Source organism: Plecotus auritus, assembly GCF_963455305.1.
Source record: "Plecotus auritus genome assembly, chromosome: 6".
In the NCBI taxonomy this organism is placed as follows: domain Eukaryota; kingdom Metazoa; phylum Chordata; class Mammalia; order Chiroptera; family Vespertilionidae; genus Plecotus; species Plecotus auritus.
Window position 1 is genome coordinate 178597700 of NC_137773.1, and position 16420 is coordinate 178614119.

The 16420-nt window shown below is 66.1% G+C and overlaps 1 protein-coding gene across 2 annotated transcripts in view; it reads left to right on the plus strand.

Annotated features, from left to right (window-relative positions):
* SCAP (SREBF chaperone) overlaps positions 1 to 16420 on the plus strand; it is a 32866-nt gene that overhangs the window by 7734 nt on the left and 8712 nt on the right. The window contains exons 2-8 of one of the 2 annotated variants that reach the window (XM_080671704.1): positions 7791 to 7995; positions 11665 to 11794; positions 13857 to 14014; positions 14543 to 14763; positions 14878 to 14983; positions 15460 to 15632; positions 15869 to 15995. In XM_080671704.1, coding sequence (XP_080527830.1) covers positions 7874 to 7995; positions 11665 to 11794; positions 13857 to 14014; positions 14543 to 14763; positions 14878 to 14983; positions 15460 to 15632; positions 15869 to 15995 — 1037 coding nt within the window. In that variant the 5' untranslated portion in view covers positions 7791 to 7873. Of the gene's footprint in view, positions 1 to 7785; positions 7996 to 11664; positions 11795 to 13856; positions 14015 to 14542; positions 14764 to 14877; positions 14984 to 15459; positions 15633 to 15868; positions 15996 to 16420 lie in introns of both variants that reach the window. The other variant, XM_080671703.1, reaches the window with a different exon arrangement.

Sequence of the window (16420 nt, forward strand, 5' to 3'; positions counted from 1 at the left end):
TCCGTTCTCTCGGGCGCGTGCGCTGAGGCTTCCACTCCTGGACCAAATTCCTTCCTCTTTTCAGGCCCCTTGGCAATCCCGCCAGCTCATTTGGCTGATTTTGATGCTTAGAGCAGAGATTCCCTGTCCTGATCACTGGTCCGCTTTTCAGAAAGAACCTCCTTCCCCCAGATGACTTGTTTGCGCCCGAGGACTCGGTCGGCATAGAGAACAGACCTGCCGTGACTTTCCACTCGGCACCGACCGAGCCCTGGGTGCTCCAGGGAGCAGAGGCCTTCAGCCGTGACCTGTCCCGGGAGGGACCCGGCAGTGAGGGAGCCGAGAGGGCTGGGATGCACGCAGGGCTGGGTGAGTCCACGCAGGGCAGGGTGGGCGCACACAGGAGTACACACAGGGCAGGGTGGGCGCACGCAGGAGTACACACAGGGCAGGGTGGGCGCACACAGGAGTACACACAGGGCAGGGTGGGCGCACACAGGAGTACACACAGGGCAGGGTGGGGGTACGCAGGGCTGGGTGGGCGCACACAGGGCAGGGTGGGCGCACACAGGGCAGGGTGGGGGCACACAGGGCAGGGTGGGGGCACACAGGGCAGGGTGGGGGTACACAGGGCAGGGTGGGCGCACGCAGGAGTACACACAGGGCAGGGTGGGCGCACACAGGAGTACACACAGGGCAGGGTGGGCGCACGCAGGAGTACACACAGGGCAGGGTGGGCGCACGCAGGAGTACACGCAGGGCAGGGTGGGTACACGCAGGGCAGGGTGGGTACACACAGGGCAGGGTGGGCGCACACAGGAGTACACACAGGGCAGGGTGGGCGCACGCAGGAGTACACACAGGGCAGGGTGGGCGCACACAGGAGTACACACAGGGCAGGGTGGGCGCACACAGGAGTACACACAGGGCAGGGTGGGCGCACGCAGGAGTACACGCAGGGCAGGGTGGGTACACGCAGGGCAGGGTGGGTACACACAGGGCAGGGTGGGCGCACGCAGGAGTACACGCAGGGCAGGGTGGGTACACGCAGGGCAGGGTGGGTACACACAGGGCAGGGTGGGCGCACACAGGAGTACACACAGGGCAGGGTGGGCTCACGCAGGGCTGGGTGGGCGCACACAGGGCAGGGTGAGTCCACGCAGGGCAGGGTGGGCGCACACAGGAGTACACACAGGGCAGGGTGGGCGCACACAGGAGTACACACAGGGCAGGGTGGGCTCACGCAGGGCTGGGTGGGCACACGCAGGGCTGGGTGGGCGTACGCAGGGCAGGGTGGGCTCACGCAGGGCTGGGTGGGCGCACGCAGGGCAGGGTGGGCGCACGCAGGGCAGGGTGGGGGCACACAGGGCAGGGTGGGGGTACACAGGGCAGGGTGGGGGTACACACAGGGCAGGGTGGGGGTACACACAGGGCAGGGTGGGGGTACACACAGGGCAGGGTGGGGGCACACAGGGCGGCAGGGTGGGGGCACACAGGGCGGCAGGGTGGGGGCACACAGGGCAGGGTGGGGGCACACAGGGCAGGGTGGGGGCACACAGGGCAGGGTGGGGGTACACAGGTTAGGGTGGGGGCACACAGGGCAGGGTGGGCGTACACAGGGCAGGGTGGGCGTACACAGGGCAGGGTGGGCGTACACAGGGCAGGGTGGGCGCATGCAGGGCCGGGTGGGGGTACACAGGTTAGGGTGGGGGCACACAGGGCAGGGTGGGCGTACACAGGGCAGGGTGGGCGTACACAGGGCAGGGTGGGGGTACACAGGGCAGGGTGGGGGTACACAGGGCAGGGTGGGGGTACACAGGGCAGGGTGGGGGTACACAGGCTCGGAGCTCGTGCTGCCTCCCCGGGAAGCTTGTTTTTTAAATTCTCCTGTCGGTGCGGTAACGCACTCACGCGGCACAACACGCAGAAGGCACCGCAGCGGGCACGCAGGAAGGCCCCTCCCCCCTGCCCAGCGCAGGTCACCAGGTCCTCTCGCCAGGGCAGCCGCACTTCCAGTTCTCGGTGCCGGGTCAGGGGTGCGGTGTGACACACACACACACACACACAGAGCTCCTTTCTTTGCTCGCAGGCGGCGCCCTGTGTCCCTTGCTTTCGCCTCCGATTGTAATAGTGCGGCGCCGACACGTGAGAGCTTTCTCGCGGTCTCTCACAGCACCCTTGTCCGAGGTGCCTTGTCTCACTCAGCCGGAGCTCCCCTGGGGGACGCCGAGGAGTCAGGTGTCGCTGTGCGGCACCGAGGAACCTCCGGAGCATCAGCCAGCGTGGCCCAGCGGCCGTCCCTCACGCACCAGAGGCAGGAGCACGCGTTGGGGCGTGTGTGCTTTGGCCAGTAAACCAGTTTGTTGTTGTTGTTAATCCTCACCCGAGGACATTTTCCTGTTGGTTTTAGGGAGAGTGGAAGGGAGAGGGAAAGGAAAAACAGACGTCCACGTGAGAGAAACACATCGATGGGCTGCCTTCAGGGCCCGGGCCGGGGACGAGCCTGCAACCAGGTACGTACGTGCCCTTGGCCGGAAGGGAGCCGGGGGTCCCCCCAGAACTTACTAGTTCAGATTAGAGGGGAGTGAAGAGAGCCGTGGAAGGAACACGCCCGCTCAGGTTGATTGGATGTGTGTCCCATTGCCTAGAGCTGAAGGGCCATGTCCGTATTTCCATTTCCTTCCGTGAAGGAGCCGGCTGCCCTTCGCCCATTTCTGTCAGGCGTTGGTTTTTCAGTGGGTTTGTAGACGTTGTTATGTATAAGCTGTGTGTTCCCACTGGGCTGGAGGGTAGCTTAGGGTTGAGAAGGATACAAATACGTAGTTGAAGTCTGTGTCTCATATGCAAACACACACATGCAGAGTCACGCGTCGCCGAGCAACGGGATCTGTTCTGAGAAATGCGTCCTTAGGCGATGGCGTCACTGCGCACGTCAGCGTGACATCCACTGACCTGGAGGCACAGCCCGCCCCCCCAGGCGGCCGGGGCTGGCCCGTGGCTCCGGCTGCAGACGGGCAGCGTGCCGGCCCGAGGCCCGTGGCAGTCCCCGCCAGTGCCCGTGTGGGCGCATCTGGGCGTGTCTAAGCCCAGAACAGACACAGTAACGGGGTCCCGGGGGAAGAAGCATGGGTTCCCCTGGACGGCACCCCCGGGACGGGCTTGCAGGCCTGGGAGCTGCGCTGGTGCGTGTGTGCGTGCGAGGGGAGTGAATGTCAAGGCCTGGACATGCTGGACACGTCTGCAGACCAGAGCCTGCCCACAAGCTCTGCCCGCCTCCGTCGGCAGGGTCGGAAATGGCACAGACGCCGTCCATGCTGCTCCAGAGCCGGGTGGGCTGGAACAGCAGAGAAACTGGGGGCTCAGGTGGAGACGCCGCAGTCCTGGCTGCGGGAGGGAGGGTGGCCCGAGGCTCAGGATGCGGACGTCAGATGGAGGGAGGAAGGAGCCTGGAGGATGGCGAGGGGCGTGGACCGGGGGCAGGGCTCAGACGAAGGGACTTGGTGGTCCTCCGAGCAGAGGGCGTGGACCGGGGGCAGGGGTCAGACGAAGGGACTTGGTGGTCCTCCGAGCAGAGGGCGTGGACCGCGGACAGGGCTCAGACGAAGGGACTTGGTGGTCCTCCGAGCAGAGGGCGTGGACCGGGGACAGGGCTCAGACGAAGGGACTTGGTGGTCCTCCGAGCAGAGGGCGTGGACCGGGGGCAGGGGTCAGACGAAGGGACTTGGTGGTCCTCCGAGCAGAGGGCGTGTTCCGCGGGCAGGGCTCAGACGAAGGGACTTGGTGGTCCTCCGAGCAGAGGGCGTGGACCGGGGGCAGGGGTCAGACGAAGGGACTTGGTGGTCCTCCGAGCAGAGGGCGTGTTCCGCGGGCAGGGCTCAGACGAAGGGACTTGGTGGTCCTCCGAGCAGAGGGCGTGGACCGGGGGCAGGGCTCAGACGAAGGGACTTGGTGGTCCTCCGAGCAGAGGGCGTGGACCGCGGGCAGGGGTCAGACGAAGGGACTTGGTGGTCCTCCGAGCAGAGGGCGTGGACCGGGGGCAGGGCTCAGACGAAGGGACTTGGTGGTCCTCCGAGCAGAGGGCGTGGACCGGGGGCTCAGCACTGCCCGCCCTCCACGCGAGCCTTTGTGTCCTTCAGCCGAGTGAGCTTCTCACACGGCGGGCAGCGCACAGTGTGTCTTCCTCTTTAACCCATTCAGCGACTCTGTGCCTTTGGATTCGAGAATTGGGTGCATTTAGATTCAAAGTCATTGTTGATAGTTAAGGACTTGGTGCTGCCATCTTGCTCTCTGGCTGTTTTGTAAGTTTCTTTCTTGCTGTCTGCGAATTGATAACTTTCCAATCATCAATTGAATGTTTTGATTCCTTTCTCTTTATCTTTTGTGTATCTGCTATATTTTTTTTTGTGGCTACCATGAGTTACACAAAACATCTATAGTTGCAACAACCTATTTTAAGCTAAGACCTTAATTATACAAAAACTCTATGCTTTTTATCCACCCATTGATGTCACAATCTACATTTAAAAATGTTTTTATTGATTTTATTTTTTAAATATATTTTTATTGATTTCAGGGAGGAAGGGAGAGGGAGATAGAAACATCAGTGATGAGAGAGAATCATGGATCGGCTGCCTCCTGCACACCCCCTACTGGGGATGGAGCCCACAACCGGGCATGTGCCCTTGACTGGACTCGAACCCCGAACCCTTCAGTCTGCAGAGCCAAAGCAGATAGGTTTTTATATCGTGTGTCCATTAACAAATTATTGTAGCTACAGTGATTTCAACACTTTCGTCCTTTAGCTTTCACATGGAAGTGGTTAACACACCACCATGTAGTCGCCGGATGGCGCGTGTCGGCCACCATGCCCGCCTGCGCGGCTGGTCTCGGGCGTTAGGACGGTTTGAGCATGTTTGTCACGTGTAAGAAAAGGCCGGGCCTCGCCCAGAGGTTGGGTCCGCTGCCAGCTGTGGGTGGTTTCGCAGACGACGCTCAGGTTGCTGTTCACCTGCCCTGCGCCCTCCTGTGCAGGCGCCGGGAGCTGTGAGGGAGTGAGGGGGCCGGGAGGAGGGGAGCCGGGAGCCCACCCCTGCTGGGCGCTCTCTCCCTCCCCCCCCTCCTCCCAGTCCTGTTCCTGTCTGTCCCTCCTTCCCCCCCTCCCTGTCCCTTTCATTGTTTCTCAAGCTTTATCTCTCTGGGTCTCTTCTGATCTCTGCTCTCCCTCCCCCCCCCCCCCCCCGCGTCCTGATCTCGCTCTGACAGCGCCTCCCTCCTCAGCCCTCCCCTTGCGCCCCCGCCCCCTCCCACACACCCACTCCCACGCTGTCTTCTGTACCACGCAGGGCGTAGGCCCTGCGCCTTTCCTATGTTTGGAGAGGTTTACATACACAAATCCTTGCCACTGTGTTGCAATGACCTACAGCATTCGGTCGATAACCTGCCGTGCAGGTGGCGCAGGTCTGAGCGGCGCGGAGGCTATATATAGCACCGCCTGGCGTGCGGGGGCGGGCACCTGCTTGTGTGAGTGCCCTCTGATGTGGGCGCAGTGACGCACTCCCATGGCTCAGGACGTGTCCCGGGTCGAGGGATGCGTGACCTGTTAGACGCGGTGAACTTGACCCTGTCCTCACCTTGACGAGGGTCGATGTTTGCGCGCAGCCCCTTCCCTCTGAGCCCCAGGGGCCCCTCCCAGCGTCCGCCGAGGCAGGTCGTCCGTCTGGGAAAGCCCTCTCTCCTGCTCTGAGGCCAGCTTGCGGGTGGGGAGGGCCCTTGGCCATGTTCTCTGTGCACACGTCGGCCACAGGGTCGGCTGAGGGTCTGCGGCAGCTTTGCGGCGTCCTGTGCACGCGAGGGTTTCTCTGGCTCTGAGAAGTGAGGGTGAGCAGTCTTGAAACAGATGGGGAGTTAGACGTAAATTTAACATTAGGAGTTTCATGACGAAAACTAAATAAAAAGTTTGCTGAGTGCAGTCACAACAGAATGGAGAGAAGAGAAGCGTTGGTTAACTCGGAGACAGAACGATAAACGCTGTCCAGTCCGGCCAGCGGGGATTGCGGGTAACTACAGAACACGGGTCCCCGGACAAGGACAGAGCCTCTCTTCCATGCCAGTCCCGAGAGGCGGAGGCGCAGACACGCGTGAAGCGATTGTGGGAAGGAGGCACGGACCCGGCCCTGTGTGCAGATGACGTGTCAAACTCAGGTCAGCCGTTGGTGAAGAACGGGGAGATGGCGTGGGACACTGAGGCCAGAGACCGGGCTTGTCCGAGGCCCGAGGCTGGGGAGCTGCAGCAGTGATGGTCATCGCCTTCCGGGAGCGGGAGGGAGAGGGAGGGGAAACCCCAGTGAGGAGAGAGCCTCGTGGATCGGCTGCCGCCTGCGCGCTCCCCACGGGGGTCCTGCCTGCAACCCGGGCCTGTGCCCCGACCGACCGACCGGGAATCGAACCGTGACCTCCCAGTTCATAGGTTGTCGCTAAGGCCCCGGCTTCGGGGATCCTCCTGCTGAGAGTTTGTTTCTCCGTTGGGGACAGAGGGGGGTCGGGGCACAGGAGCAGACGTTCCCCAGAGTCCCGCGTCCGCCGGGGGTGGGGGAGCAGGGAGACTGTCCTGAGGGTGAGCCTGTGCCCGCTCGGCTCCGGCCCCCGCGGCCGCCCGCCACTCGGGCCCTGCGTGTTTCCTGCGAAGGGGGCTGGAGGGACGTGGGAAGTTGTGCGTGCGCTTCAGGCTGCGCCTCCAGGGCGGGCGGGCGGGCATGTGGCCGTTCCTTCCCGTGGCCTGGCTGCGGCGCGCCTCTCCGCGTCTCCTGGTCCTGACACTTCTGAGGCGTCAGCTCTTTGGCCCGCGTTTTCCTCAGCAGCCAGGACACGTGTCTGAGCAGGTTCCGGCGGCACCGACCGCAGCTGGGACCGGAGAAGCGGGTTTGCCCTGGACTCCGGGGAGCGCAGTGAGGAGGGGGTTCTGGATCCCGTGGATCCCGGGTCCCCTGGAGTTTCCTGTTCGGATTGCGTCAGTTTAAGGTTGTCCGCGTGGAGGCAGCAGCTCTGAGCTTGGCTCCCACACGCGAAGGAGGGTTTGCTGGGACACGGGTGGGGCACGGCCGGAGAAGCCGTGAGCTCGTCCTCAGAAGGGACCAGCGCCCGAGCCCCCACCCCATCCCGGGGAGGGACCCATGGGGGCGAAGGAGGCCCCCATCCAGCCCTGCTCCTCCCTGCCCGGAAGTCAGACCCAGGGGGAGCGGCCCACAGGGCAGGGCGGCCTGCGTGCCTCCAGCCAGGTCCGGAGAGGCCCCCGTGCCACAGTGAGAGGGCCAGGAGCCTCGCTTCCAGCAGAGCCGTGGGGCCGGGGCCGGGAGCAGAGACCGCGCCGTCAGGGCGGCTGGTGGGTGCTTTCCCGTGGAGGGCTGACCCCGGGCATTCTTTATCAGCGAGTCGCTGCTGGTGGGTCAGCCCTTCCTAAAGGCTCTCTTGTGCCAAAGGCGTCTCGTCCGACCTGTGCGCGGAGGAGGGCGGGAGGGTGCGGAGGCCCATTGGGAGAGCCGTGGAAGGCGACGTCGGCCTCACACACACGGCTTCCCTGGGCCACGCGGGGCAGTGCCCAGGGGGAGCGCCTTTTAGAAGTCCCGGTGTGGAGAGGGACAGCTGTCAGCTTGTTAGGCTGCTCCGAGCTGCCCAAGGCTGTGCGTGTGGAGAACGGTGTCCCCACGCCTGGGTGCAGGCGCCCCGAACCTCCCCCTCCCCACGTCACTGCACCTCCCAGCCCCCCGTGTGCAGAGCCCGGTCCCTGCTCACTGCTCCCCCTCCTCCCAGGACAGATGGTGGCCGCCAGCACCAGTGAGCGTCTGCCGGCTGACCCCTGCGCACGTCGGGGATGGCAGCAAGGTGACCTGCGCTGAGGATGACCCTGACGGACAGGCTGCGTGAGAAGATATCGCGGGCCTTCTACAACCACGGGCTGCTCTGTGCCTCCTACCCCGTCCCCATCACCCTCTTCACGGGGCTCTGCATCCTCGCCTGCTGGTACGTGCCCGGGCCCGGGGGCGGCGGCGGGGGCGGGAGGTTTCCCAGCCCTGACCGCTCCGGGGCCTTGGCCAGGGGGTGCTCCTTCCCCGGGGGCCCGAGTGGAGCGCCCGTCCCCGGGTTAGCCCTCAGCCGCGGTCCGCCGGCTCTGCCTCCGCGAGCGTCACCTTTGTTCACGTTACTGGGAACCTCCTTCAGAGTCGCGCTTAGACGCTTCTGAGAAGTTGCCAGGTTACCGGAGGCATGGCTCTGAGGTTCCCTCCCACCGTGACCGTTTCTTGTGGTCCCTGGTTGGCAGCAGGGCCTCCGGTCTGCGAGGCGGAGTCCTCTGGGGGTGGGGCGGGGGGGGGGGCTGATCCTCACCGAGCGTTTTCCGTTGATTCTTAGAGAGACTGGAAGGGAGGGGAGAGGCGGAGCGAGAGAAACATCGATGTGACAGGCACATCGATTGGTTGCCTCCCTCACACACCCGACCGGGGCCCGGGATCGAACCTGCAACTGAGGTGCGTGCCATTTGGCTGGAATCGCACCCAGGACCCTTCCGCCGCGGCCGGCGCTCTGTCTGCTGAGCCATCCGGGCGCTCTGTCCCTTTGATCAGCTCCGGGGGCGCCCCTGCTCACCCGGGACGGCGGGGAGGGCGTGGCTGCCCGGTCCCGTCGGCCCTCCCAGGCCGGGGTGGGGACTTTGTGAAAGGGGAGGCCTGAGACGTGGCCTCAGGAAAGGGCCGCCTGGCGTCGCCGTCTGTGTGACACGCGGGCGCTGGCGGTGCCGGAAGGAGGCTGGCAGGCTGCTCCCCCCGCTGAGGAGGCAGGTTCCTCCCCGATGGACTGCAGTGCACGTCCTGCTGCAGCTCCAGGCACCAAAGGGGGCGGGTCAGCCTGGTCTGGTCCACACGGCCGCTGAGCAGGGGAGCCGTGCAGGTCCAGCCTCGGGCCCTGGTGCCCCCGACCCCCTGGCAGCACCCACCTCCCGGCGGCTCCGTGCGTGGGCACAGGTGTCTGAACTGTGCATGGCGGGGGGCGGGGGCGAGGGGGGGGAGGGCCGGGGCCACACGGCTGTGTCTTCCTCGGGAATTTCTCGGACCTCCCGCCTCGGCTCCATTAGGAGCGTTTCCTCTTGATTCTATTGCGGGAGCAGCCGTTTGCGGTCGCTCGGGGTGCGGTGGCTCGGCTGCCTTTGGTTGGCGTGGGGTCCGCCCCCCACCGAGCCCCGTTCCCCGTGGTCTTTCCCGCCTCGGCACGGGGTGGGGGTAACGCGTGGTGGCTGAGGGCCTGAACGGGGCTTGAGCGCGTGTCGGTGGGGCAGTTTAGGTGAAGGAGGGGTGCTGTGACCCCCTCCCCAAAGGCCCCTCTGGCCGCGGAGGGCGGGACTTGCTCCGTGCAGTCGCCGTCTGGGGTGGGTGTCGCCGGCGGGCGAGTGCGGCAGCTGCGTGGCTGTGCGTGGGCCTTGTCTGTAAAGAATGACTTGGCATCACACGTGTGTTTCAGAACAGACTGTCCTCGGACGTCTGGCGTGGCCTCTGGAATGGGAACCTTTGGAGATGGCCAAGGCCCCAAGGATGGACCCCCCGCCCCGGTGACTTAGGGGGGACGGGAGGCCGACGTGGTGACAGCATCTGACAACCCGTGTGCCCTCGGCCCAGCTCGGCCCGGAGGGGAGGCTGCGTGGCCGCCGGCGGCGTAGGGCCCGGGGCCCCCACACGGTGTTTCGTGTGGTTGCCTGCCGTCCCCGGAGGTGCTGCCACTCCCGCTGTGAGAGGTGATGGCGCCCCGTGGCGAGTGGGCGAGGGACAGGCAGGCCCGGGGGCTCCCTTCAGCCGCGGGACGAAACCCTTCGCCTGGCGATGTGCTCCTGAGCCGAAGCCTGAGGAGGCGGGACCTGGGGGACAGCGGAGGGCCTTGCGAGGCAGTGCCCCCCAGACAGGGAGGGGAGCCCGGGGCCGGGCCTCAGAGCCGTCCTCCCTCACAGCCCCGTCCCGGCCTGGGCCACAGGCAGGGCCCTCGACGCCGGGTGGCAGGTGTGAGCTGGCCTGGGTGCCGAGGGGGCGTCGGGGGCTCCCGGAGGCCGGGCGGGCTCTGCAGGAGGTGGTGCCGCCGTCGCCTCCTGGGTGTGGCCAGTCGCTGCCCAGGGCGCGGGAGGGTCACCTGGCTCGCTGCTCGCAGTGGCTGGACTGCGCGGTGCGGGCCGGGCTGAGTGAGGTCTGTGGTCACGAGGAACCCCGCCCTGCTGCTCGGGCTGGCGAGGTGGGCTGCACCTTGGAGAGCAGGTTGGCATCACGGTGAGGCCACTGCTCACCTGCTGCCGGGAGGACCTGGCCCCGGGCTCCTTCCCGGAGGAGGGCAGCGCCTTCAGGCCAGGCTGGACGTCTCAGCGGGCGCCCCCTCCCTCCTCAGCCTCCGCCTGGTCTGCCCACAGCTCAGGTTTCCCGCCGCCCCCGTGCCCCCCGCGGGGACCGTGCTGCAGGTCCCCCTCGGCCCGTGGCCGCTCTAGACACGTTGCGTTCTCCGTGGTGAGGAGGGAGCCTGCTCTCCGGAGGGCCGGCTGCAAGCGAGAACCGGTCCAGAGCCCCTGGCCCGGCCCGAGCCGGACTCGCTGCCCGTTCAGCATCTCAGAGCCGGAGGCTCCCAGCCTCGCCAACAGGCCTGGCGGTCAGACCGCTTCGCCCAGGGTCTCCACCGAGGCGAGATCTCAGGGCACCCCTTCCGCCTCCCCGAGGTCCCCGGCCGGTCCCCGCCTCGCCTCCGGGGCCGTCCCTGTGGCTGCTCCCCCGTGCCCACGACAGACAGACGCAGGGAGTGAGGACGGGAGGAGGTGCAGAGCCAAGACTGCCTGTGGGTTTGTGGGACCAGGGGGCCTGCTGAGTCAAAGCGGGGAGGGCCCCGGTCCAGGCTTGGGATAGGACTTCCTGGGGCAGGTGATGCCACAACGGAGCCTGGACGGTGAGCGCAGAGCGTGTCCCACACCTGGTGGGAGGAGCGCGGCAGGGGGAGCGGGGAACGTGGGCGTCTCACCCTCTCCGAGGCCTGTGGGCTTTTCCTGAGATTTTACCCCGAAGAGGGGACGCTCTGGACGTGCTGCCCCCCTCCTCGTCCTGCTGGGCGGGCGGACTCCTGGGCTCACAGCGTCGTCCACGCCCAGACCTGGAGGCGGCTGCCTGTGGGCAGTCTGTGTTGTGCGGAAAGGGAATGAGAACAGAGAGCTTGGACGTAAAGGGATGGAAACGGGACCGAGAGGCGCTGGAGGAGCAGCCCTGACAGCTGGGAGGGCTCTGTGCGCCCCGGGCGCCACGCTCTCCGTGAAATGAGTTTAACCGTTCCCGTCTGCACCGGCCGGCCTGGCTCGGGGGGAGCGTCGACCTAGGAACCAGGGTGTCACGGTCCGATTCCTGGTCAGGGCACGAAAGGGCTCGATCCCCAGTGGGGGCGTGCAGGAGGCAGCCGATCCAGGATTCTCTCTCATCACTGATGTTTCTCTCTCTCTCTCCCTTTTCCTTCCTCTCTGAAACCAATAACAAACATTTTTAAAAAATAAATAAAAACTAGAATTCCTGTCCAGGTGGCTCTGTCCGCCTGGCCCTGCGTTTACGGCCCGGGTCCTGCGGGGCTCCGCGCCCGTCCTCCGTGCAGACTCGCTCCGCCGTGTCCTGACTCCCTCTCCTGCCCCTCCAGCTACCCGCTGCTGAAGCTCCCCCTGCCGGGCACGGGGCCCGTGGAGTTCACCACCCCCGTGAAGGACTACTCGCCCCCGCCCGTGGCCCCGGACCCCACGCCAGGAGAGCCGGGCGAGCGGCCCGAGTGGGTAGGTGCTGGTGTCTGAGGGGAGACGGGGCTGGTGCAGACTGGCGAGGCCGGGGCTCGGGGTCAGAGGAGAGTGATGGGATGACCAGTCTTGCTGACCTTGGAGGCCGAGACGACCGTGCAGCTGGGGGACGGGGTGGGGGGGGCGGGTGTGCAGCGGGGGGACGGGGGAGGAGCGGCTCCTGAGGGCCCTAAGGGTCTAGTCATGCAGCCGTGGGCAAACTACGGCCCGCGGACCGGATCCGGCTGTTCTATCCGGTTCTCTTGCTCTCCCCTCCGCTCCTTTACTTTGAATTTATATTAGTTCACACAAACACTCCATCCATGCTTTGGTTCCGGCCCTCCGGTCCAGTTTAAGAACCCACTGTGTCCCTCGAGTCAAAAAGTTTGCCCACCCCTGGGTTAGGGGGACAAGCTACAGCTCACAGGCTCTTGGCGGCACCGTGCTGGGTGCTTCCTGGTTTGGCCCGCAGTGTCTGGGGGTCGGAGATTCTCGTCCCGTTCCTCAGGGAGTCAGGGCCAGGCCTGCTGAGTGTGGAGGCCCAGGCCCAGGCCACAGCGGGGCCGGCGCCAAGGGTGCAGCCGGGAGGGTCCCGAGCCTGCCTGGCCGGCCGTGGACACGGGCCAGCCTGTGCCCAGATGAGCTGAGTCCCGGCTCCTTGTGCCGTGGGTCAGGGTCAGGGCCTGTGCCCGGAGCTCTAGGTCACTCTGTGAGGAAGGATTGTGTTCTAGAAAAGCCCAAACAAAACAAGCCCGAGGACTCTGGCACTGGCCTGTCTCCCCCAGAGCAGGTCACCCCGAAACCTGAGCCTCACTCCGAGCCCTGCCTGGCAGGTCGGGGCCTGGACGCGGGCTTTCCCAGGGGCCTGGCCGGGGAGCACAGCCCTGGGTGACCCTGCCTCGCGCGTCAGCCGCCGTCCTGGGTCACCGGAGCCTTGGCTTCCTTATCGGTGTCCTCAGCTCAGGGTCTCGGCCGTCAGGGCGGCCAAGGCTGCCTCCCGGGCTGAGAGAGCCCCTCCCTCCCGGGCTGAGAGAGCCTCTCCCTCCCGGGCTGAGAGAGCCCCTCCCTCCCGGGCTGAGAGAGCCTCTCCCTCTTGGGGCCGAGAGACCCCCTCCCTCCCGGGCTGAGAGAGCCCCTCCCTCCCGGGGCCCAGAGAGAGCCCCTCCCTCCCGGGGCCGAGAGACCCCCTCCCTCCCGGGGCCGAGAGACCCCCTCCCTCCCGGGCTGAGAAAGCCCCTCCCTCCGGGCTGAGAGAGCCCCTCCCTCCCGGGGCCCAGAGAGAGCCCCTCCTTCCCGGGCCGAGAGACCCCCTCCCTCCCGGGGCCCAGAGACCCCCTCCCTCCCGGGGCCCAGAGAGAGCTCCTCCCTCCCAGGGCTGGCGCGGCCCCGCGGGTCCTGGCCTTGCTCCTGGGCTCCCCATGCGCCCACTTCCCAGGGTGGGGGCTCCAGGGGGCGGACGAAGGGGGCAGAGGAGACAGGTTTTTTCTTCCAATTTTTAAAATTGTGCATCTTAACCATAAAATGTAGCATCTTAACCGTCTTTACGCGCACAGCTCGGCGGCATGACACACATTCACGCTGTTGTGTACCCAGCACCACCGCCCGTGGCTCCCTTCATCTTGTAAAACAGAAGCTGCCTCCTAAACAGCAGCGCCCGTCTTCCCACCCCAGCCCTGCAGCACCTTCTCTCTGTCTCCGCCCAACGGGCAGCTCGGTGCCTCGTGTGGGGCATCAGACATGCTTGTCCTCCTGCGGACGTCCACGTGGAAAAAATAGGTTTTTATCGGTTCGGAGAGGAAGGGAGAGGGAGAGGGAGAGAGAAACATCAATGATGAGAAAATCATGGATCGGCTGCCTCCTGCACGCCCCCTACCGGGGACCGAACCCGCAACCCTGGCATGTGCTCTGACCGGGAATTGAACCCTGATCTCCTGGTCCATAGCTCAACACTCCACCACGGCACCATGCCGGCCGGGCATGGACGCCCCCATTTCTGCTCAGCCCGAGGGTGGACCTGGCGTCGCCTCCGGCGCCCTGACCTCTGGTGCCCGTCTCCCCGCAGTACGTGGGCGCCCCGGTGGCGTACGTCCAGCAGATCTTCGTCAAGTCCTCGGTGTCGCCCTGGCACAAGGACCTCCTGGCCGTGGACGTGTTCCGCTCCCCTCTGTCCCGGGCCTTCCAGCTGGTGGAGGAGATCCGGAACCACGTGCTGAGAGACAGGTATCCGGGTGCCCCAGCCCCCGCCCTCTGGAAGGCAGGGCGTGTCCTCAGTGCAACCACGGAGGGAGCCAGCAGTTCGGCGCGGCCCGCACCCGCGCTCCTGTGGCTGCGCCCGCACCTGAGCGGGTGGCGCGGGCCGAGCCCTGAGCTTGGGCCTCGGGGTCAGGCAGAGGGGGTGGCCCCTGGCCCACCTGTGAGGAGCTGCCTGAGGGCCGGTTGGGGCAGGGTTGGGAGCTGTGCTGACGGGAAGCGAGCTCTACCCGGGGATGCGCGTCTGAAGCCCAGCAGGTGTTGGCAGCAAGGGCTCGCCCCCTCGCCCCCCCCTGCTCCCTGGCCTGTCCGGTGGTCGGCCTTTGGGCTCCACACGCTTGGAAGGTCCGACAGCCCATGCGGTTGTCGACCCGGAAGAACCTCTCCTGGCCGCCCTGACCTCAGGCTCAGACGCAGGGCATCTGGGGACTGGGTGGCGCGGCGCCGGCAGGCGTGGGCCTGCCCGTGTCGGCACACGTGCCTCCCTTCCCCTGCCAGCTCTGGGGCCAGGAGCCTGGAGGAGGTGTGCCTGCAGGTGACCGACCTGCTGCCAGGGCTCCGGAAGCTCCGGAACCTGCTCCCCGAGCACGGCTGCCTGCTGCTGTCCCCGGCCAACTTCTGGCAGAATGACTGGGACCACTTCCACGCCGACCCCGACATCATCGCCACCATCCACCAGCACGAACCCAAGACCCTGCAGACCTCAGCCACGCTCAAAGGTACCTCGGGCGTCGCCACCCAGCCCTGCGGTGGGTGCTCCGGCAGCTCGGGTCACCCTGTGCCAGGTGGGGGTGGGGAGGCCCTGGTCAGCACCTGCTGGTTTCTGCCTGCAGATCTGCTGTTCGGGGTCCCCGGGAAGTACAGCGGGGTGAGCCTGTTCACGAGGAAGAGGATGGCCGCCTACACCATCACCCTGGTCTTCCAGCGCTACCACGCCAAGTGAGCTGCGGGTGCCGCGAGGCCGGGGTCCCTGTTCCGGGCGCTGTCCAGGCGCCTGACGTGCAGGGCCCAGCTTCCTGTGGCGTCTGTCCCTCAGGCGGCGGCGCCGTCTGCCACGGTGGGGGGTCCAGAGGAAGGGGCTGAGGCGGGGCCGAGGTGGCTGGCAAGCCCGGTGTCCCGGTGCCCCCAGCCGTCTCTCTGGAGCATAGGGCCAGCCCCCCGGCTGCTCACCCCGGGCCCCCTGGGGCTTGGAGTCCTCCAGCAGCGCTGCAGCGGCCCCAGCAGGCGAGGGCATGGAGCTCCTCCGGCTGCCTCTCCGGGGCCTGGGCGTGGGCCTGGGTGTGGGCGTGGGCGGGGCGTGAGCCTGGGTGGGGCAAGGGCTGGTCCCCACTCGAGGAGGGAAGCTTTGCTGGGCCCCTGGAGGGGTTGTCCTTGTCCCTGGACCGTGAAGGACAGCCCCCCCGCCCCCCGCCCAGGTTCCTGAGCAGCCTGCGGGCCCGCCTGATGCTGCTGCACCCCAGCCCCAACTGCAGCCTGCGGGCCGAGAGCCTGGTGCACGTGCACTTCAAGGAGGAGATTGGCGTCGCCGAGCTCATCCCGCTCGTGACCACCTACATCATCCTCTTCGCCTACATCTACTTCTCCACGCGTAGGTCCTGCCTCGGCGGGCTCGGCGGGACGTGGACAGAAGCCAGGGCTCGTCGCGGCGTCTCGGGGGCTTGGGGGGCCCAGGGCTCCGCAGGCTCCTCAGGAAAGGCCCTGTGCCCCTGGGATGGGGGTGCATGCTCCCCTTTCCTTTGGTGACTCTGGGGGGGCACTCCTAGCGGCTCGCCAGGCCTGTGGGCCGGGTCGGGGGGATGCCCTGACGTGCCCTCTGCCCTCCAGGCAAGATCGACATGGTCAAGTCCAAGTGGGGGCTGGCTCTGGCCGCCGTGGTCACGGTGCTCAGCTCGCTGCTCATGTCTGTGGGGCTCTGCACCCTCTTCGGCCTGACGCCCACCCTCAACGGCGGGTAGGTCCCCAGCCGGCTCCCCTGGGCCGCAGGTGGGTCCTCGGGCGAGACCGTGCCCCTCTGGGCCGGCCCGGGGCTGGGTGCATTGTTGCTTTGACGTTTAAGAGGAATATTTTTTTCTCGTTAAGTTACCTGGCTTGTAGTCATGTGTACATGTGTGGCTTGCGTGTGTATGTACATGCGTGTACACATTGGTGCACATGGGATGTCTTCTATATGTATAAGCCTAAGTGACCTTCCGACCAGTAGCTATGACGCGCACTGACCACCAGGGGCAGATGCTCAACGCACAGGCAAGGAAACATGGAACAGACTGATGAATCTCAGAGGGAAGGGGGAAGCGGGGAGGGCGGGAAGAGATTAACCAAGGATCTTATATGCATATGAGAGGCCTGGTGCGTGGGTTTGTGCTGTGGGAGGGTCCC